We start from the raw sequence: 22,187 nt of genomic DNA on the forward strand, positions 1-22,187 counted from the left end.
TAATTTCCCCCAGGGATCAATAAAGTATTCTGATTCTGATTCTGATTCTGATTGTTTGTTTTTTGTTTCTTTAACTTTCATCAAAGTCAGAAGTATGCATACACTTCCTTATTATTTGGTAAAATTGCCCCAAAACTGTTTCACTTGGGCCACACGCTTCAGGTGTCCTTCCACAAGCTTTCTGCAACAATTTGCTGGAATCTTGGCCCACTGCTCTTGACAGAACTGGTGTAACTGGGTCAGGTTTGTAGGTCTCCTTCCTGAGCGGTATGATGGTTGTACGTTCCTGTACTTTTTATTCTCTCGTATTATTGTCTGAATGGATGAATGTGGGACCTTCAGGCATCTGAAAATTGCACCTAAAGATGAGCCACACTTGTGGAGTCTACAATTCATTTCCTGATGTCTTGGTTGATTTTCCTATGATGTCAAAGAAAGAAGCTCTGTGTTTGGGGGTGTGGTTTTACATGCATCCACAAGTGTGCCACAAATGAACTCAAATGGACTTAATTAACCGATCGAATCATCTTAAGCTCAAAATAGAAAATATCTGGAGTTTAGCTTTTGTTTAAAGACACTTGCTTTTACTTTACTTGAGAGATACTGACCTCAACAAACAGCTTGGGTTCTTCAACTGTATCTTATGGACACTCAGGTGAAGAACAGAGCTGAGCTATGAACTGATGGTCACCTGATGGTGAGTTGGGTCAGGTGGTGGGGGAGGATGCTGGACACCCTTTAACTGCCAGTTTGACAGCATTCTGAGGGAGGCTTTGGACACATTCAAAATCCTGCTCCTCACATACAAGGCCTTAAATAATCAGGCCCCATCTTAACTTAATGACCTTGTAGTACCATCACCCTATTAGAGCACTTCACTCTCACACTGCAGGCTTACTTGTTGTTCCTAGAGTATTCAAAAGTAGAATAGAGAGACAGCCTTCAATTTTCAGGCCCCTCTTCTGTGGAACCAGCTTCCTGTTTGGACAGACACTATCTCTACTTTTAAGATTAGGCTTAAAACTTTCCAAAATATATAATTAGGGCTGGACCAGGTGACCCTGAATCCTCCCTTAGTTATGCTGCAATGCGGTGGGCTGCTGGGGGATTCCCATGATGCACTGAGTATTTCTTCTTCAGTCACCTTTCTCACTCACTATGTGTTAACAGACCTCTCTGCACTGTATCATACTTGTTATTAATCTGTCTCTCTTCCACAGCATGTCTTTATCCTGTCTTCCTTCTCTCACCCCAACCGGTCGCAGCAGATGGCCCCGCCCCTCCCTGAGCCTGGTTCTCCTGGAGGTTTCTTCCTGTTAAAAAGGAGTTTTTCCTTCCCACTGTCGCCAAAGTGTTTGCTCACAGGGAGTCATGTGGTTATTGGGTTTTTCTCTGTATGTATTAATGCAGGGTCTACCTTACAATACAAAGCACCTTGAGACGACTGTTGTTGTGATTTGTTTTCTGTATAAATAAAAATGAAATTGAAATAATATAATAATATAGTTTAATAAGATTACAGTCACATGGAGACATAGGGCACTATTAATTCCTTTAGTACGTTTTCATGACAATATAGTCATATTTTTAGTTTATGTGCAGAGAACAGAGACAGTTTGCTGAAGTACAGATGATGGTGTTGGGCCATCACCAGAAGAGCTTCACTTCATTTGGCTGTGATTGGTCCAACTATCAGGAACTGTAATTATATGATGAAACAAAATTCTTTCACGCTGGCCTGAGATCTGACATCTGTGAAGACTATATCATATAAATAAATCCTTTTACGAGTCCACAAGAAACACCACAAATCACAGGGCAGTCTGTGATCTTTCAGGACAGAGACATCAACAACAGTGACAGGACCCTCAGCGTCTTTCTACTGAAGCTGTCAGGCCCTGCTCAAATTTGAGCCACAAGCCTTTGGATGAAATTTAATTCAGGTCTTGACCAAAATACATTTATGGTCAGTTCATACTGTAGATCTTCTATAATAAATCGACGGTTTACACAATACTCAAAGTTTCATTTCTCAGCTTCATTTCCCTCCCAGCACTTTATGAAAGGCAAAAGCAAAAACTGCTGATGAGTAACTTTGCATCAATGTGTGGAGTATTGCAGCTTTTCATGCAGCATGATAAGGCTTCATCATGACACTGGTGACTATACAATGGTCACCATTCAGACAGAAAGGCAGTTGTTAGAGGGTGAATGGCAGGAACACTGTGTCTGCTGCCTCTTCTCTTGCCTCTGTGTATCAGTGAGTATTCAACAACAGTTTCTATATTTAACTGCTGGTTCTTACTGCATAATTCTGTCTGTATAATATAAAAATGATTCAATGCATCGAGTTATGCCAAACCTCACAGAAACTGTGCACGGTGGGTATTCTGAATTGCTGCTCGGCACATATATGCAGACCACAGTCAGAGCCTTACCCTCTGCTGCTTGAAGTCACACAGAGGTAACCCACTCGCTCTCTGTCAGCACGCAGTCGCAGACTTGTGAGTGAGGTTGTTTTTTTCTCTTATTTTGCTCTTCTACTCTTAAGAGCTCCATTAGCCACACAGAGGGCACAATATGTTCTGCATTGCTTCTCAAAGTTAGCATTGGTTAGTGATCATGAGCTGTTTTAGGTTTATAAATCATTGGTTTACACCACATTCCTCTGAATTAATGTCACAAATTGACAAACTGACAGTGAGATACAGTGAAGCGTGTAGAACATGTAATTCAAATCAGAGCACGAGCAGAACAAGAGCATGAAGCTGAGATCAAACTTCATTTGCTTCCATCTATAAGGTGCAGGTCACTGAGGTCTTCTGACAGAAACCTGCTGGTGGTTCCTCGTTCTAGGCTGAAAACCAAAAGAGACTAAGTGTGTCTTCAAGGCTGTTGGCTGATAATCTATGGAATGCACTAATATTACATTTGATCTCTGCGGTCTGAACATTTTTTTTTCCATTTTTGAAAGTTACTGCATGCACAGGTTTTTATTCCCACTTGTAATACAGTTAAATATATTGGAAATATCAGATATCATAGAAGTTGTTTTTAGTCAGCATATAGTTCAAAGTAAAAATTCACTGTGCTTTTATATTAAAATTCATAGATCGATAAGGCTAAGCTAGACAGGCTTTGCCTTCACATAGTTGTTTGGTAGTTATGTTGGTTGGCCTCCTCTATTTCATTGCTCTGGATAAGTGGTTGTCTTTCAGGGAGAGCAAATGCATGTTTCCAGCTTCTAGCACGCAACCAGGATGATCCTTTGTACCATCGTTTTGTAGTTAGGACCGCAGCAGCTATGGCTATTGTCAAAATTCCTCCACAAAGCCCTGCAAGAAGCAGCCACGGCCACACGTCCCGCAACTCATCGAGGGAAGGGTGCAATGATTCTGCTAGCTTTTGACTAGCATCTAGCAGGTGGGTGTATTCATATCCCAGGTCTTTGCTGGAAATGAAGAAGTCTCTGTTCCTATGCAGAGGTAGGAATGGTGCCATGTGGTATTCACTGCTATGGCCTATAGGAGCATTTGACTCTGGATACTTGCATTTGCAGAAAAAAGAAAACAAGCAGAAGAAAACGAGAGCAATAGAATAAACAACATCACGATGATATATGGGAATATAACTGTAAATACTAAATATTAAACATTACTGTGCAGCACGTAAGATCGACAGCGCACAGTGTGCTTTGAGGTAGGAGCCAAAAAAGGGTGTAAAACACCAGTCAGTGTCACGCCGCCGGGTATATCAACTTCTCGTTTAAGCTGTGCTTTCTGCTTCACGCTCCGTGCCCACGCATGTAACAAGGGCTGCTACAAGGCCCTTTAAAACAGGAAGTAGCATGTGCTGCAGTGAGCTTGAATGGTGTCCCAATGTGCTGAGCAAGCACAGTGCAAGCATGCTAGCCAGGTGTGGTGCGTGACTAATAAAGTGGTGACTAAAACTCTATAAAGGACATAACTAATATAACAGCAGGTCAGGGTTACTCTTACAATTTTCTCTGGTAAGAAGTCAAAATCCTTCATATAGAACTCTGAAGTTACCTGGAGAGATGAGATCCTGCTTCATAGTACAGGCCTCAGGGCAACATTTCAAAGTTAACGTGCAAAACAATCAATATATGTATTTGTATGTAACTGACAAAAAAAGGAGAGAAAAGTGTCCAAACACTTCTTGTGTCATTCCAGAGTTGAGGTCGCAGGTTATGGTGCCACCACTGGACTAGCTAATGAGAAAAGAAGGAAGATGATTTTTAACAAATTTGTTGTATTAAGAAAAAAGAAAACAAACCATCCAAACTGTTACTTTATTAGTAAAGAGATGTTGCAGATATTTGTACTGAAATTGTATTTTGCTTCATTTCTAATGTGTTCAAAGTAAAAACAAGCTTTTCCTGTGAGCTCAGACCATTTTATTTCTTTCTGCTGCATTTCTGCATAAAATACAAATCTGCATCATTTTTTTAAAAAGTGCTTTAAGCTGAACTAATTGTCCCTTTTTTCTACAACCTGGTGAATCACCCTCTCTTCACTGTGCAGAGACTGAGGTTGTCAGCTGTACAGAGCTCAATGATATTTTACAGAAATAATTCCCCGAGGTCCACCGAGTCAGGAGCTATCAGCACTGGTTCTGTGGACAAAGTCCTGGGAAAGATATATGTCGAGTGAGTTTGCATGATCCCTCAGCTCACAGCTGCATTTATTAAACATTCAAAATACAGAAAGATTTTATAAAACTGGGAAACTGTATTTCTGTCTTGCAGGGAGACTCTGGTGGAGGAGTGGTTCATAATGGCAGGATTTATGGTGTCTCTTCTTTTGTGGGAGATCCAGACTTTGTATGCAGAGCACCGGCTGCCTTCATGGACCTCTGTGATCCTGAGTATGCAGATTGGATCAGGAAAACTATCAACCCATAAAAAGCTGTGAGGTGTGGATAACTGTAAACAAGCTGAAATAAATAATCTTTTAGAGTTTAGCTTTGGTTTCTTTTATTCTCTTTGATATAAGCAGTAGAGGATTTCAGAATTTCTGTGTTATTTGCCAAAAGACGTTTTTTCAGCTGAACCCACACACAGTTTCTTTAGATAACTTCAACTGCAGAAAGTAAAAACTCAGCATTAAGTTTCAAATGCAGTTTTAAAGATAATGATAATATGGTGTCCCTGAAGAAAACACCCGTCAATAGAAAAAGCTGCAAAATCCTGCAAAATGTAACAGAAGTTGAATAAAACACAACGGAAATAGAAAAAAATGCAACAAGGCTGAAAAACTGAACAAACAAACAAAAAACAAACACAAATTACAACAGAAATAATAACAACGATATAAAAAAAAAAATAAAGTGGAAAAAAAACCGTTCTCATCCTAAAACTTGGTGACAAAGTGGAACATGGTAAGGAAACACTCACTTAAGTGCTGTCATTACTCAAAGGTTCCTGATAATCATGCATGAAGTGATTTCTGGAGGGGAATGAAACTTAACTGAACTGCTCCCTGTGACATTTTGACCTGTCAAACGCAGGCGTAACTCCTGTTATTCATCGTTGTATTGCAGGTCTGCTGTGCACGACGTCTGTGAATCTGAGTAATTTGGTACAGATGAAGGAATAAGACTGCTCAGATGCTTTGGGTGTCACGTAATGATCCCTCAGGTTTGGGTGTCTTTGGTGCCCTTTGATTTCAATCTACCTGCACATTGAACAGAAATCCTGCCATGACAGAACACACTAATGCCTTTTCAAGGGAGAACCGATCCTAATCTGAGCTGTCAGCCCCAAGTTCTCTGCAGTCATCAAATCAAGCATAATCTGGTTTGAACAGGCTCCCTGCCTCACTGCAAAAGCCTTTTTACCAGCTGCTGTTTGACAAATTGCAAAACCTCTGAAGAGACTTTAGAAAGGGGGAAAAAGGATACGAAGAAAAAGCTGAACAAAAAGCTATCCATGCACTGTTTAACATTTCACTTGGAGCTTATTGACTGTATTCTATCTGTGGATTGCATTATAGCTTCTCTGAGAGCTTTGCTCCCTGAAGATTTTATGATCTGTGAACACTGAGTCTCTCTTGTGGCTGTAAACCAGTCTGCTCAGCATGGCACTGCATGGCAGAGTTTCTCTCCATTTTTTTGAATCACCTTTGCTCAGTTGTGCTCCTAACTGGTCTCCTGAGTTTGGCTGTATTCCTGGACTTTGCCCTTTAGTTACTCTTCAGTCTCTTTGACACACAGGCTGCCAAATTTGAAATAACATTTTTAGTTTTGGAAAAAGAAGAGCGTGTCTAGCAAATTCTTGCACATCCTTGTTCTTAAATAGCACTTTTCTACTCAAGCACTCAAAGTACTTTATACACCTCATTCACCCATTCATACAAGCACTTTTCTGTACCTAAGTTCTTTCTATCTAACATTCATACTCTGATGGACACATGAAAGAGCAGTTTGGGGTTCAGTATCGTGTCCAAGGATACTTTGAGATACAGATCAGATCAGTCCCTAAGGACCCCAAAGCGCTTCACACTACATTCAGTCATTCACCCATTCACACACTGGTGATGGCAAGCTACATTGTAGCCACAGCTGCCCTGGGGCGCACTGACAGAGGCAAAAGTTGAGTTAAATCTGATTTATGTTCATTAATGCCCCTCACACTGTAACTTAAAGTAATAAATCGGTCACTGATTAATTACAGAAGTACGTCTGTGAGCATAAAGATGTAAGCCTTGGACCATCAGGATAAAATGTGGTTGGGAAACTTAACAAGCTTTGATAAAACTTCATCAGTAGCTCAAGCAAGACCTCAAAACCTTCGATCACCACGGGTGGTTAGCAGACTGTGGTTGTACCATGCAGCCTAACAACATGCAGTAAATTGCAGGTTAAAGCAGTCTGCTTACACATTGTTAAACGAGGGAAGGGAACTAATGTGGCTGTCACATTACCCTTTTGTCCCATTTCATCCCAGGACTTGATTCAATTGCTGCTCACTTTCTACAATACTTAAAACTGATCAGTAGGACCTGAAACTGCAAACATTCAAACATTCAGGCCAACAATCAGTTGGTGAACATATTAATCTACTACAATTAGCAAAAATGAATAAATAAACAGAAGAAAGTTAGAGTGATATCAGAGTCATGCAAGTTTTTGACCAGCAGGTTAAACTCATGCAAATTAGCTTCATCCAGGCTCATGAAAACACTGTCCTGCTTATAAACAGCAGATCATTTGTGTCAGTGTCAGGATGGTTTATATTTGAGCTTTTAGTTCACACAGAACAATTTTTATTAATTGTTTTTAGCGATTACGAAAGTCTGTGAATCCCCAAATTGATCAGTTGTTCTCTTTGCTCCCCATGAGGTCACTTTCACCATGTGACAAAAACAACACCCCACTCTACACACTCGGGCCACCAGCAACTTTCTAAATCCTCAATAAAAAGCTGACAGGTTGCAATGATGTTCCAAAGAACCTATTAAGAAAACAACTAAATACACAGAAAATTTTATGAAAATTGGTTTATTTTATATCTCATAGTTTTAAATGATGCAATAAAAATATGTATAAAACATCACAAACTGTAATATTTTACAAATGCTTACGTCCTGCTGATGCAATGGAGACATCTTCCAGTGACAGTCTTCATCAGTGTGAGTGTGAGGAGGATCCTAAACCCACCGACACAGAAGTGCATGTTCACAACTCCCTCTGTGCAGGCGGGGTCAGGACCCTCCTCACCCAGGGTGAGGGGGGTTGGTGCTGTGGCCAGTCAGGTATGAAGTGCTGAGAGTGGATCTTTGGTCCTCTGTGCAGCTCTGTCCACTCTCAGCTGCCCTGCAAAGTAATAACACAAGAAAGACGTCATTTTAACACAAAACAGCATTTTCATTGTTGGTAGCTGCAGCATGTTGTTAAAAAGCAATTTTAAACCCAACGTATACACATGAAAAATATAAATAAAGCTAAACCTACAGTGCTGCTGACATAGGATGATGATTTATACCAACTATTGGAAGAATTTTGTCTTCAATACAGTTTGTTGTCAATGTGAGGTGATAACTTACATAGTTGGAACACAGCACCACTCTCCCGTTTTTCACTTGGTCATCCATCCTTCTCATCGGGTTGGTCGGGGTAAGGCTGTCTTCTGGGTGGGGTGTTTGCTCCATCTTGGACGTTGAGTGTCTGAAGTGTTGAATTCTTAGCCACAGGCTATACCTTATGTAAAAACAAGAGACTACAGTCAGTTCACTGCATCATTTTTAAACCTTTTCTACTTATTTGTGTTGAGATTAAGTACAGACTTACCTTTGTCCTGCATGGTGAATTAGGGCTTGGGAAAAACATATATTATTCAAGAAAAAAACAATACATTTCACATGTGCAAGTCAGATGTTCTTATATCTGTAAAAACACAAAGGCAAAGTTTAAAAACACATTCTAACATAAACTAATCAGAGTCACTGTCATCAAGGGAAAGGTTAAAAAGCCTCTCCCAGAAACATCTGACTCCAAAACTACCTGAGGATGTTGAAGGGGCATCAAACTGGTCACTCACCTTGCACCTCTTTGCACTTACCTCTTCGGTGCAGATGTCTTCTCTGCTTCTCTTTTCTGAGGAAGGAGCAGTAGAGGGAGCAGAAGAGGAAGGAGCAGCAGAGGAAGAAGCAGCAGAGGAAGAAGCAGCAGAGGAAGAAGCAGCAGAGGAAGAAGCAGCAGAGGGAGCAGCAGAGGAAGAAGCAGCAGAGAGAGCAGCAGAGAGAGCAGCAGAGGGAGGAGCAGCTGGCGGATCACCAACTGGGGCAACAACTCTAGGGAAGAGTGGGGCATTGGCCTGGCCGAAAGGCGGCATGGCGATGGGGGCAGCACCTGGAGCAATAGGACGTTGCCAATCGTGCCAAAACGGCTCTGGAGGGTGCTCCCGGATGAGAGGGGAATCATCTCTCTCATCCATGGTGTCATACCCAGAGTCATCGCTAAGCCAATCCCCCCACTCTTCTGAGTCGTTCCAGTCAGATGAACTGTCAGTCTGTTCACTCACCTCTTCATCATCTACAGGTAAGTAGGGGCGGTACTCACCATACTCACCTTGCTGTTCACCGTCATCTGCATCTGATGCTTCATGAGAAGAAGGTGAGGGTGAGAGAGGGATAAAATACTCACCATACTCACCTTCACTGATACGCTGGGTATCAGTGTCCTGAGCTTCTGCAGGGCGTTCAACCACATAGTCAAGACGCCCTGTGAGGAAACAATTTTTAAAATAACATTAGGAATGTAATATATATATATATATATATATATATATATATATATATATATATACACATACATACATACATATATATATATATATATATATATATATATATATATATATATATATATATATATATATATATATATATATATATATATATATATATTTATTTATTTATTTATTTATTTTTTTAAATAAAAACACAACCTCCTTGGCAAGAGTAAGAATTGCACACACAAAGCTCTGCAGGTATGTCTGAAAATGATGGTCAAGTCAAAAACAAACAAACAAACAAACAAACAGAAACTCTTAACTCAGAATCCACATATTTAGAAATGTGCACAAGGACTGTATCTGCCATAAGGACAGATACATCTAATCTGTGGTAAACATGCTATCACTGTGTAAATATCCCTGTGTACAATATCTCTCTCTGCTATCTAATAAGGTTAAAAGCATTACCGTAACAGAAGATAGGTCTTAATGCCATTATTACTATTGTTTTCATATTCTTTTGATATTATTTTATTTGTATTTTTTATCTTTGTGTTTTGCAGCAGAGAAAAAATATAGTTTATGTCAATAAAGCCTTTGATCCGGAGAAGAAAAGGATGTCAGGAGGGGACCTGGATCTGTGTGTTTACGCCTGCGTGTTCTGACCCGTGACATCTTGAAGATGCCGTTACCACAGAAACTGATTTTTTGGGCATTTTACAAATTTTAGTCCATTAAGCTATTTTTAACCATTTCATTTTAAAGAAAAGTGTCAAATTTGAAGCCTTCAAATCAAAGTAACACCTTTTTTTCATATTCATACACCAGTCGTTAATAATTTCTACACCTCTCCCGGAAAATTTAAAACATACAAACAATTTACGGGAAACAATCTTGGAATACACATATTTGATCACGTTAGAACTTGATATTCACACTGGAACTTGTTAAATTATTACAGTAATTTACATTTAAAGAAATTTTCAAATGTACCTGCAGCGAAGTCCAGGTGACAGTCGGGGAGTCCGGGTCCACGGCGAGCCATCTTCAAACTTGAAAAACAAAAACAAGTACAAACGATCCACAGATGAAGTACTTGTTATGCGTTCAAGTTATATCCGCTTTTAGTCAAATAGTTTGCAAAACTTAGCTTTCCACAGGCTGAGGTTGGAGCAGGTCGAAACAAGTCCACGAGCAAGTGTAAACGGACGTTTGGAACCTTGTGAAGCATTTATATACCCTCGGCGGCCATGGTTACGGTTGTCAACGTGTACACGTGCACGTGATAGAACTATCCGGTTGTTCAGTCTGACCTCACTAGCCGTGTCTGGGTCTAAACTCCGCTGCAGGTCCACATATCAAACGATCACTATGGCATTACTGAGAGTTGAAAAACTGTCTAAAGTCTTCCATTTTTAATAAAATGATCAGCGTTCTGCTCTACCAGGTGTAACAATTGAGTTTAACATCCAGGCATCCATGAAAACGGAATTTATGACATTTAACAGAGTTAGAAGTTAGCAGGGCGTTAGCTCGCTAGCTTCTATCTAAATACAATATAGCATGTCCTGACTGCAGGGTTTTGGAAACAAATTCAAACGTACAGCTCTGCTATCACTTCCAGCATAAATGAAGACAGAAAACTAAACAGCAGTGACGTTTGTAGGGTTACTGAAGTTTGGCTAGCTGGTATATAATGATGTGCTACGTGACCGCTAGCGACACAGCTATGTTAGCATAATATAAACAAGCTAACTTTTTTCCACTCCATAAACGTTAATGTGAGTGTTCTCGGTGATCAGGAACAAATGTAATCGCATGGCAGGATGCTGAGATAATCCATCCACAATACGAGGTTAGTCATTCATATACTGCTGCATGGGCTGGGCTGTAGTTACATACTAAGGTTTTAAAAACTGAGCTTAAATAAATGATTAGCGGTAATAAAAGCCGAGGGAGGTCAACAGTGATCACTGACTGTTTTAGGAGCTTTTTGAGATCAAATAGAAGAAAATACATAACATTAAACATGTTAACAATACAAAAGCCATATTAAACGCAGACTACTTTAGACCCGGAAGTAGGATTCGTGCGTCACCACTGAACAGCTAAATTCGTAGGAATGTTTTAGCTTATTATTTGGATAACCACCTCATTACAATAAATTAAATTTGTAGTCATTTAAAACTCACAGGCCTACAATCAGCTGGCCTATATAAAAAACAAAAACAAAATTTGAACACAGTGCTGAGCTGCATCTCAAATTAATCTTCCAGCTCTCAGCTGACATGTACCAGAGCCCGATTGATGGATCAGTTGATCAGGATCATTGGCCTGATATAGGTCTATCATAGTGACGTGGCTCTTAATCAGTAGGGTTATATGTTTCCGAATATGATATATTTTTCAAAGAACATAATGTGGATTGATTTTATTTGTTAGCTGTATGGGCAGCATTTTTGTGTATGTGATCCCTTTTCTTAAATTACATTTGCTATATACACATATTTTGCTCTCTTAGTATTTTTAGAACCTGACTAATACTGAAAACTTTAGGGTGATACTGATAAAAAGGAGTTAAAAATTTAGATACTGATACATTGGTCGATACTCTTTTTACAGATAGTATACAGATTACAGAACTTAGAATGTATACAGAAATTCATGTTTTTTACAATGATCGTTCAAAATGGGTTTACATTTGTAAATAAATACAGCAATATATCTGCAAGATTTGACCAAATTCACCACTCTTTTATACTATGCTAAACAATCAAAGATTAGCTCATGTCTAGTTGAATGATGTTTTAAAAATGTGTTTTCCTGTAGTGTTAATCACAGTGATGTTATGAAGTAATGTATGAACCTGACGTATGATAATATTTATCTCTACAGAGGAAACATCCATCGAAGATTGAGCAGTACAATATCACTGTGGCATCAACATCTCGTCAGCGAAAGACCACAGCCACACCAAACAAGCTCTCAGCAAATACACAAGCCAAGTTACCAGACCTGATGTTGAGAGCTGCAAACAAACATGTTCCACAAGCAACTGTTGACATGCTTGTCATCAATTTCACATGTGAGGGTCTACAGCCATTTGCAGTGCTAGAACAGCCATCTTTCAAAGAATTGGTTACCACATTACAACCTCAGCTCATCAGAAAACTTACCTTGGAGTCACATGCCATTGGAGGAAGAGTCCCTGGAAAGAAGATCTGCAGCACCAGCATGCAAAAGATTGAGAGGGTCTCACACATTTGACATGCTTGCTGGTGCGCTTGATGATATCCATTGCCAATACAAGATTAGAGGCAAAGTTGTAAGAACCACAACTGATAGTGGATCCAACTTTGTCAAGGCCTTCCACATGTTTGGGGCACAAAATGATGCAGATGAAGCTGAAGATGAAGCAGACCCAGAAACTATTGACCTGACTGACCATATTGACTACCATGAGGCAAGTGCAATTCTTGATGAAGACTCTGGTTTGGAGTATCAACTCCCGCCTCATCAGCGATGTGCATGTCACCTGCTAAACCTTGTGGCAACATCTGATGCTGCCCTAGCAGAGAGCATGAATGAAACCTACAAGAGGCTCTCCCGTGCAAGCTTTGCAAAATGCCAGGCCATTTGGAACAAAACTCATTTGGCTAATGAAGTGGTAGAGGACAAGTGTGAACTACAGATCATTCGTCCCAATGCAACAAAGTGGAATTCAACCTACCTTGCCATTGAAAGGATAATACGCATCATTGATGAGAAGGGGGAAAATGCCATCAGGAGCATTTGTGAGGAGTTCAAGGTGAAAATGTGAGTAAAATTGGACACCTACCAATATGGTTGCAAATTTTGTGAATTTTCCTTAATGGATGGTTAAAAACGTGAGCAGACTCTTAATATTAAATCAGAAGATCCCTATTATAGTCATGATGGGTTTTGTTGTTGTGTCTTACAGGTTGAGTCCTGCAGAAGTTGCATTCCTTAGGGAGTACTGTACCACCATGAAGCCTCTGGTGAAAGCTTCAAACATTCTTCAGTCTGAGTCCACTTCCTTTATGGGATGGCTCCTGCCAGTAATCCAACAACTACTGTCCAAACTTAGCAGGCTGGAGACATCAAGCAAGACATGCGTGCCACTCATCAGAGCCCTGCAAAATGGCCTTCAAAAGCGTTTTGGAGCGATGATGGAGGATCCAGAGTTGGCTGCAGCTGCAGTCCTCTTACCCAAGTTCAAGACTTCCTGGACTGACAGAGCAGATGTAACAGAGGCTGGTAAGGATTCATGTGATCCCATTTTTGTGTATTTTTACATTTGAACACATGCTTAAGTGAGTATTTCACCTAATACATTGTAAGTTATTGATGGTCTGTCCTGAATACTAAACAATCCTTTTTGAGAATTTGCTGTTTTTAAATTTGTGTTCAGGAATAATCACTGAAATTTAAATAACAAAATTGTGTTATCTACTTGCAATTACAGCCTTGACATACATCAAACAACATCTTGAAACGACAGAGCATGAGAGTGAGGATCAGCAAAGAGAGTCATCTGATGAAGATGAATTCTTCTCCAGACCGATCTCCAGAAGGCTGCAAAGTGCAGTTGAGCTTGATGGTTACCTTGCTTGTGCCACAGACACCATGGAGCTGCTGCACTCCTTCTCAGGTATCAAAAACCTCTCTCTTAAACTGAACACAGCTCTGCCTGCTTCTGCTGCGTGTGAACGACTTTTTAGCTGTGCTGGTCTACTCTTCACAGCCAAACCAAGTCGGATTGCCTCTGTTAATTTAGAAAACCAGCTCTTGCTGAAACTGAACAAAAGGTTCAGAAAGTAAAGTGTGACAGAAATGCTAAGAGTTTAAGACACTCACCTGCCTGTTGTTCAGTGTATGGGGAAAAGTTTAAATGGTTCTACGCATGTTCAGAAACATATTTGTCATTGTTTTAACAAACAAAATTCCTTCTTTTATATCTACATTTATTTACAAAACAAGTTACCTTTCTATACCTTGTTCATCTGAGAAATGTGCTTTGAACATAAATATTTATACTGGTGAATCGAGTTGAATGCCTGCTATTGACGACAGAATAAAACATCAGTCTGTTAAAAAGTAATTAATACTCTGAGTAGTTTTTGAGAAGAGTACTTTGTACTTTTACTCAAGTATTTTTTTAACACCAGTACTTTTACTTGTACTTGAGTACAAATTTTGAGTACAGCAGGTGGATGAGGGAAAGGGGAGGAAGGAGGAGGAGAGACCCGTGGTGGCCGCCGGACCGGCCGCGTCTCGTATTGAAAAGGAACCCGATTTGTCCCGGACTTCAGCTTGAATGAAAAACAAATACACAAAGCTGGAGTTCTTCTGTGTCTTTACGTGGCCAGCTGCCTCTTCTTCTCCCATTCTCTCTCCCTCTCTCTCCTGTTGCTACTTAAATGATGAAACTGATCAATGATCAGCTGATCGCTTTTCTCTTGGAGATACTATATAGCTCATGCTTACGGAGCCCCTCTGATGACATCCTCCAAAAAATTAATAGATTGTGGTGACAAAATACTACTTCCTGCCCTCGAAATAGTATAAGTGCCCACGAAATACTTATTTGTGGCCACAAAATACTATTTCGAGGGCACGAAATAACGTGCGCACGAAATGCTAATTTATGGGCACGAATTGGGTATAACGTGGCAACGAATTACGCATTTGTGGCAACAAATAGATGACGTGCGCCCATCATATTGATACATTGGACAGCTGTGTAGAGACATAAGCATAAGAGTAGGCTAAACCTGTACAACATGGCCAGAGACAGTATGATTGAGTTTTATTTTTGTCATGGTCTGCGTGGCAGACCTTGGGTGTGTGGGGAAGGAGGACCCAAAATGCGTTTATTTACAGTGGAGTAAACAATACACAATAATAGGTCTAGGTCCCTCAGACCCAGATCCCTGACAATTTTAGGCTGGGAATGAGCTACACATGCATTTTGAAAAGCCTGGCACTGAAAGGAACCATTATTATGGAGAGACATTTAAACAGGATATTAAGAGCCCAGTTGCATTGCAGACGTAAGTACGACCCGGACGTTGGGATAGATTCTATTGTCAACCAACTGCAAGGGCCTGGGAAGGATCACGGTTATTGGTCAAGTGTTTCGTGCTCACAAATAAGCATTTCGTGCGCACGTTATACCCATTTCGTGGCCACGAAGTAGTATTTTGTGGCCACAATTTATTTATTTTTTGGACCATGTCATCAGAGGGGCTCCGTACATGCTAATATCACATCTTCACATTTTTTTTTTTAGAGGTAACAATAACTTTGCATTCTCGCTACTCAGCATGCTCTAAAACAGGTATATGTTAGCAATGACAACATTTAATAAATGTTTTTAAAATTCTAGCCGTGCTAATTAGCCTTAGGATTGGTTGAGGTCTGTGAAAGCCTTTGGAACAAAATCAGTCTTGTAAAGCTCACTATTTTCCAGCTGAGCCTAAAGCACATTTGTTAAAGTCAGTCCGGATTGTACAGCTTCTAATCAGAAACAATTAAAGTTTGTTTCTTTTTTTCTGCTCATCAATCTTTTTCTGTAACCAGGATACCTGGAAAGTCTTAAATAACTCATGTTAAAATGTTGCAGGGCTGTAGAGTGGGGTCATGTTAACAATCCATTCAAACTTGTGGTCTTCAAGGTCAACTTTATCAACTTAATCTAGAAACTATCATTCCTACAACTGTGCTGTGTATATGTCACAACATATAGCAGGAACCTATAAAGGTAACTGACCTTTGACCTCTCCTTTAAGAAGGTACATGTAATGTCCACAGTGATTAGACATACTTAATAAAACAGTGTGGGGCCCAGAGTATTGTTGTGCATCAGTGTGGAACATGTCAGTAACACTGAGGGTTACACACACTTTGCCAGGTACACCTGTTCACCTGCTCGTTAAACACAAATGTCTAGTGAACCAATCAGACGTCAGCAAATTAAAGTATTTTAGCATACAGACATGTTCATGATGACCTGCTGAAGGTCAAAGCAAGTATCAGAATGGGGGAAAGAGATTGCGTGGTTGTTGGTGCCAGATGGGCTGGTCTGAGTATTTCAGAAACTGCTCATCCAATGAGCTCACAAAATTACCTCCACAGTTTACAGACTGTAGTGGCAATCCAACCAGCAAAAGGCCACCTGAGGGAATTTGAAGTATTTCCAACTCATCCTGGTGATGAGGTCAAACACGACCAGTACTTTTAACACTTTATCAATTATTTACCAAATTAAAAAACAACTTGTGGTAACTTATTTTTAATTTTGCTGCAAACAAGTTGAATGAATGCTTACTGGATCTAGAACACCATTTAGATCATAACAGCTCCTGATCAGGATGAATTTCATTTTCAAATCAAATTTCATGTCGCAGTTTCACAATTTTGTAACATATTATTTCAAAGCTTGCTTATGGGCTTGTTTTGGAGCAGACCAACAGTCAGGCTCGTCTTCACCCTTACTGTCAGACTCTGAATTGATGGTTCTGCTATATCTCACCTGGCTGAGCTCTTGTAATTATTTTGTGATAAAACTTTTTCTATTTTGAGATGAAGATTCAAGTGGAAATCTTTGTGTGTCTGTCTCTCTCCCTTGGTTTCTGTAGAGGTACAGTGTGGGGGCGCCTGGATAAATGTTAAACAGAAGCTAGATGTAGTGTTCCTCCACTGTCCATTAAGGATATGAGGAAAAGAAATGGTCAAGAACAAAGTGTATGGTGTATTTATAAAAGAAAATGGCTTTTAAATTGTATACCAAAACCACCACCAGAAAGTCAACTACAACTTGTTACATAATCATCATGACTGTTGTATCAGTTTAACAGTTTATGGGTTGACTTCTTTCAGTTCATTCACTGTTTACATCATGAAGGGAAAAGAAGGCAACAGGCTGAGAAATGAAGCTGTTGTGTGTCTTTGTGGCCACACGGGGGCAGTGCTGCATAAATAGTAGAATCTCTTCCTGGACACTTTTTCTAGACCTTTTTAAATGACTAATAAAGACAACAACAAAATGAATTACATCAGGATCTGATATGGTTTTGTTTTTTTGTTGAGCTTTATATATTTCAGAATGCCTAGAGTTTGTTTGTTTCCCATGTTTTGTGATACAGAACATCTCCTCTCAGACGGCTGTTGTCTCATAATGGGTCATTACCTGGTCTGATGGGGTGTTTGTTCCATTTATAAATCAAGTGATTGATTTGTGAAATGAGAGATGGCCTCTGACCTGCTGACTGGTGTCTGATCTTCTCTGCTCCCCTCAAATTTGACAACTACTCAGCTGATGTGATGGTGGACAGGAAGTCACTAAACCTGGGACTCTGGAAACACATTTCTAGGGATAGAAAAGTTAATGTAGATCGTTTCAGGGGATAAATACGAAATAATCGATTTGGTGATTATACTAATATAGTAAGAAAATAATGCATGAAAAAAAGATTTTTTATCTATAAACTTAAGCAACGACCAGAGTCTTAGAATTGCGCTTTCACCAGGTTTTACTTGACTGAACAACAGAACTTCTCTGTCTCCTTTATAAGGGGTCACATCCTGAGTTACACAATGAGTCTTTCAAATGTGTGCGATAACCCACTGCATGTGTAGTCGTGCTGAGACCGCGTGGTCTTACTTTTATTACCCCTTGATTCAGCTGTGACCTGCTTATCAAGTCTTTTTACAAGTACATCATAATTATCTGCTCTGTGCAGACATAAGTTGAGCAATGGTTTAACAAACTTTCCCATCAAAAACATGAAGGTTTAGCTTTAAGCTTATTTGTCCAAACAACAAAGGATAAACTGCCAGCACCTGGACTGAAACAGAACATAGTAGTGTTGGATGTAAGTAAAGGAAATACAAGTATAACTGTGACTATGGAACAAATCTCCTTCAATGTTAAACCTTAATGTTAACCTGATTGTGTTTATTAGAAAAATCAGCCATTACAGTGTCTGTGATTGCTTCACATAGTTAACTCTGGTTGTCTGTGGGTTTGTGTCAAACTTGGAGTGAACAAAAGCATGAAAACTGTGGAAGATGCAGACTGTGAAAGTCTAGTTTATTTCATGAATACAATTATTTTTTACAGTCGCTAGAACAAAGTAGCGTACATTCATGATAAAGTAAATACCACAACACAACATGGACAGTAAGAAGTAAACTGAATTGTCTTAGAACTTATTATATTCTTTAAGCTTAAAAGCAACACCCAGGATTAGACTGTTTGTGTTTTAAGCCTTTTATTCAAAGCTAGTATGTGTCAACACTTCTTTCTGCCAGCAGCATTATTGAAGTGACACTTTAACGACACTTTACCTGCTGATGCTTCACATCACAATCTTTATGACGAAAAAGCTCAGATGTCTGTGCTGTCACTTGTTATGAAAATGGACAGAACCTGGGCTCAGGCTTCCTCTTCTTCTTTCCTTCCTCTTTAATAATAACCATAGATCAGTAAAACAGCCATATTTTTAAACAAATGATTGTGATGAAGAGAATTTTTTTTCCAGTGTGCATGAACTCAAAATCTTTTAAGTTTAAATCTTTTTTGTTTACCAACAACTGGGGAAATCCAAACTTGATGTACCAGGTCAACTCAGCTCCTGCCTTGACCTCCCCTCTGCTGAGCGTACACACACACACACACACACACACACACACACACACACACACACACACACACACACACACACACACACACACACACACACACACACTGTATCATCATAAATGCCATGATATCTTTCTTGTTCAAATAGTTTATTCACTTAATAAAGAGGTAGCTCGGAAACTCAGTAAGAAGGAGGAAAAATAGTTTAAGGACACTTTCTCAAATAAAGAGGATTTCATCATCTTTCTGTTCATAATACAGGCTAAATAAAAGAAGAGATACATCAGAAACAAATCAGTAGATCCAGAAATTATAGAGGCTAACTCTTTTCAGCTGTAGAGGTACACTTCATGTACTCATTAGCCTACAGTTCAAATGCCTGTGTTAGGGTGCATTGTTTCAGTTTCATTAAGTCTTCTTGCAGTTACATAATAATTATTATGCTGGAGTGATCAAAGCTCATAAACATCTGAGTTACACAATGAGTCTTTCAAATGTGTGGAATATCCCAGCTGTAACCTTTGCTTTCAGTTTGGTTAAATTCATCATTCAGATCACAGACTAAACAACAAGTACAGTAGGTCTTCCACTCCACAATTAAAAATAGCAACACTCATGTAAGGCTTTATTCTCCATAGAGTCAACATTAAGCAACATTAAATAACGGATCTTTCATCTGAAATAATTACAGTTTGTATAAATTTACACTGAAGACCAAAATACACACACATACATAAAACCCATAAATCACTAAAACCTATTAAAACACATGGAAAATTACCTCATTTGTTGTGCTATTCAAAGATGTGTATGTGTGTGTATTCAGGCCAAGTCATAAAGAAAACAATAGAGGTCAATATACTTTATGTTCTACAGTCGCTGCAGATTAATGAAATATAGGGAAACCTGAAGATCCTAGGTATAGTAGTTTGTGGGAAATAAATACAGTGAAGTGACCATTTAGCTCTTGTGGCATGAAACTGCTTAGTGCATTATTATTTGCTTTTCTACAATATGATATTTGTTTAATAATTGATTTAGTGCATAAAATAGTTGATAAATAAAATGTTAAATATCTAATCATCATATCAAAAATCATATATTTGGAGGGAGTGTCTTTGACACATGCTGACTGCATTCTTCTTATAACCAGAACAGGAAGTGAGATCAGAGGAGAACAAGAGTGAGCAGTTTGGTGAAAGGAACAGGAAGGATGAAGAAGAGGTGAACATCCACACAGTTTAAAAGGAGACATCATGGCACAATAAGAGCACAAGCTCTAAGATGAAGACTGGTAATGATTAAAAACTGCACTAAATAGTATCATTCTGTGACTTCACACTTTAGGTAGTGCATAACATTTACCACTTTATATTAATTTTACTATATGTTTAAATGAATAAAAACAAATAACTTTAAAAGGTGCTGTTATTGAGTGAAAATTCAAAAGACTTCAGGGCTGTTGTAAGCCCTGTATGCTTCAAGATCCTAGCAACGCCCTCGCCAGCAGCAGCAAACTGATATGGACCAGTTTATGCCTTTTATTCGGTTGTAAACTCTGATATACTTTTATAATTAACCTTTGGGTGACTGCACAAAGACTGAGAGGGGATGACAGAGAGGGAGAAAGATGGAGGAACTCAGCACATATAATAAACAGGTAAGAGTGGACATGAAGTCAAAGTCAGGGACATGTCCGATAATAAAGACCTTCCACCTGGCTACATATACGTCACCTCTGCTTTGCCCACATTCATCTATGGTGATCGCTCATAACTAAGCAGGGTGCTATGCTCTTATCAAACGACGCCTTTAAAATAATTATTACCAGAATATATTTTTCGTTATTGTTTTAGTTGAATATAAAATGTTTGTGTGTGATTGTCAGTACAAAGAGGAAGCGCGGACAGAGAGACTGGAACTAACAGAGATCAGGTGGATTTTTCACACAATCTACATGCATTAAATGGATGCGTTGTGTGCTTTTCAGTAGCACTCTGCTATTAATGTGAATAATAGCATTTAGCAGCATTCACATCACTGTAAACTTGAACAGGATGAATGCTACTATACTGATGTGACAGACTACAAATCTGTTCTCCACTCTCTGAATTGGTGTACACGAGTCTCTGTGCTGAGTCTGCTCAACAAAGTGTTTGCATGAATTCAAAAGCTGCCATTTAAAACCAGCTCTATTACCAGTTTGCTTCTTGTGGAGGTGGAGTCGCAGGGGGATTTTGAACTGTCTGTATTGTATAATGGTACTTTAAATACTTGATGATTTGGTGGACTGGCCTCTATGTGGTTAAGAGACTGAAACAATGCCGTGCAGGTTTCTCCTCTGATCTGCTTTTTCTTAAACTGTTTTTGAAATTTACTGGTCAACATGACTGTGCCATTGCATCGGGTTTTAAACTAAAGTGACCACCGTAAAGCTGATGTATTATATTAAAATCTGTTATTCTTAGACACTGCTGTAGGTCATCCAAAAATTACATTTCTTTTGAAGGCAACACTAAAAGCATGACATTAAGACTGAGCCCTCCTAATGTCATGTTTCGGCTGTGTGGCAGGCAGGAGAAGGACCCAAACGCAAACTCATGGAGACGAAACGTAAACTCAAAAACACAGCTTTAATGCTGGCATAAAGTGAAACACAAAAAACAGTACTAAACTTAAACTGGGGAGACTAACGCACGAGGAGCCACAGGAAAAATCACACAGCTATGAGGGAGAACGCGATGCCGAACAGAGGGAGACGCAGACAGAAATACACAGAGGGTTAACGAGGAAAGTGGGAACACACGGGGAACACAGCTGACACAGATAACCATAACGAGACAGGGCGGGGTGAACATAACACTGACGGGAGACGGGCAGAGTCAAACAGGAAGTACAGAGGTTCAGACAGGAGGAGAGAGAGCACGGGGAAAGCACAGACATAACGGGCAGGGGAAACATGGAATAAAACATAAGGAGAGACGAGGGCTCACAGATACACAGAGGGACACACAGGGGGTAAAAGCCACGAAGGGAAAACACTTAGGGAACAACACAACAGGGCAACTCAGGAAACATGGCCTAAATAGGGAACAAAATACAAACATACAAGAAAACTAAGAATACTGGGCCAATATGGCCCAGGACCATGACACCTAAAGGTTTGATGCTGGAGTCGTCCCTGATTGAGTGCTTCTCACACATTTATGATTTTGAACAATTTACAGAAAATAATATCAACAGTAAGTACTTTTAAAGATTAAA

General features: G+C 39.5%; 1 protein-coding gene across 3 annotated transcripts; it reads left to right on the top strand.

The window, feature by feature from the left end:
* The first annotated feature begins 12,427 nt into the window (after positions 1–12,427).
* LOC113024638 (uncharacterized) lies at positions 12,428–20,757 on the top strand. 3 transcript variants are annotated; one of them, XM_026171852.1, is made up of 4 exons: positions 12,428–13,072; positions 13,218–13,534; positions 13,743–13,928; positions 20,077–20,757. In XM_026171852.1, the coding sequence occupies exons 1-4, from the start codon at positions 12,444–12,446 to the stop codon at positions 20,166–20,168; spliced, it is 1,224 nt and encodes a 407-aa protein (XP_026027637.1). In that variant the 5' UTR covers positions 12,428–12,443; the 3' UTR covers positions 20,169–20,757. The 3 variants fall into 3 exon arrangements, with proteins under 3 accessions (XP_026027637.1, XP_026027636.1, XP_026027635.1); XM_026171851.1 differs by lacking the exon at positions 20,077–20,757 and having other exon boundaries at positions 13,779–14,203; XM_026171850.1 differs by lacking the exon at positions 20,077–20,757 and having other exon boundaries at positions 13,743–14,199.
* The last annotated feature ends 1,430 nt before the right edge of the window (positions 20,758–22,187 follow it).

The sequence above is a fragment of the Astatotilapia calliptera genome, chromosome 6 (assembly GCF_900246225.1).
Source record: "Astatotilapia calliptera chromosome 6, fAstCal1.2, whole genome shotgun sequence".
NCBI lineage: Eukaryota > Metazoa > Chordata > Actinopteri > Cichliformes > Cichlidae > Astatotilapia > Astatotilapia calliptera.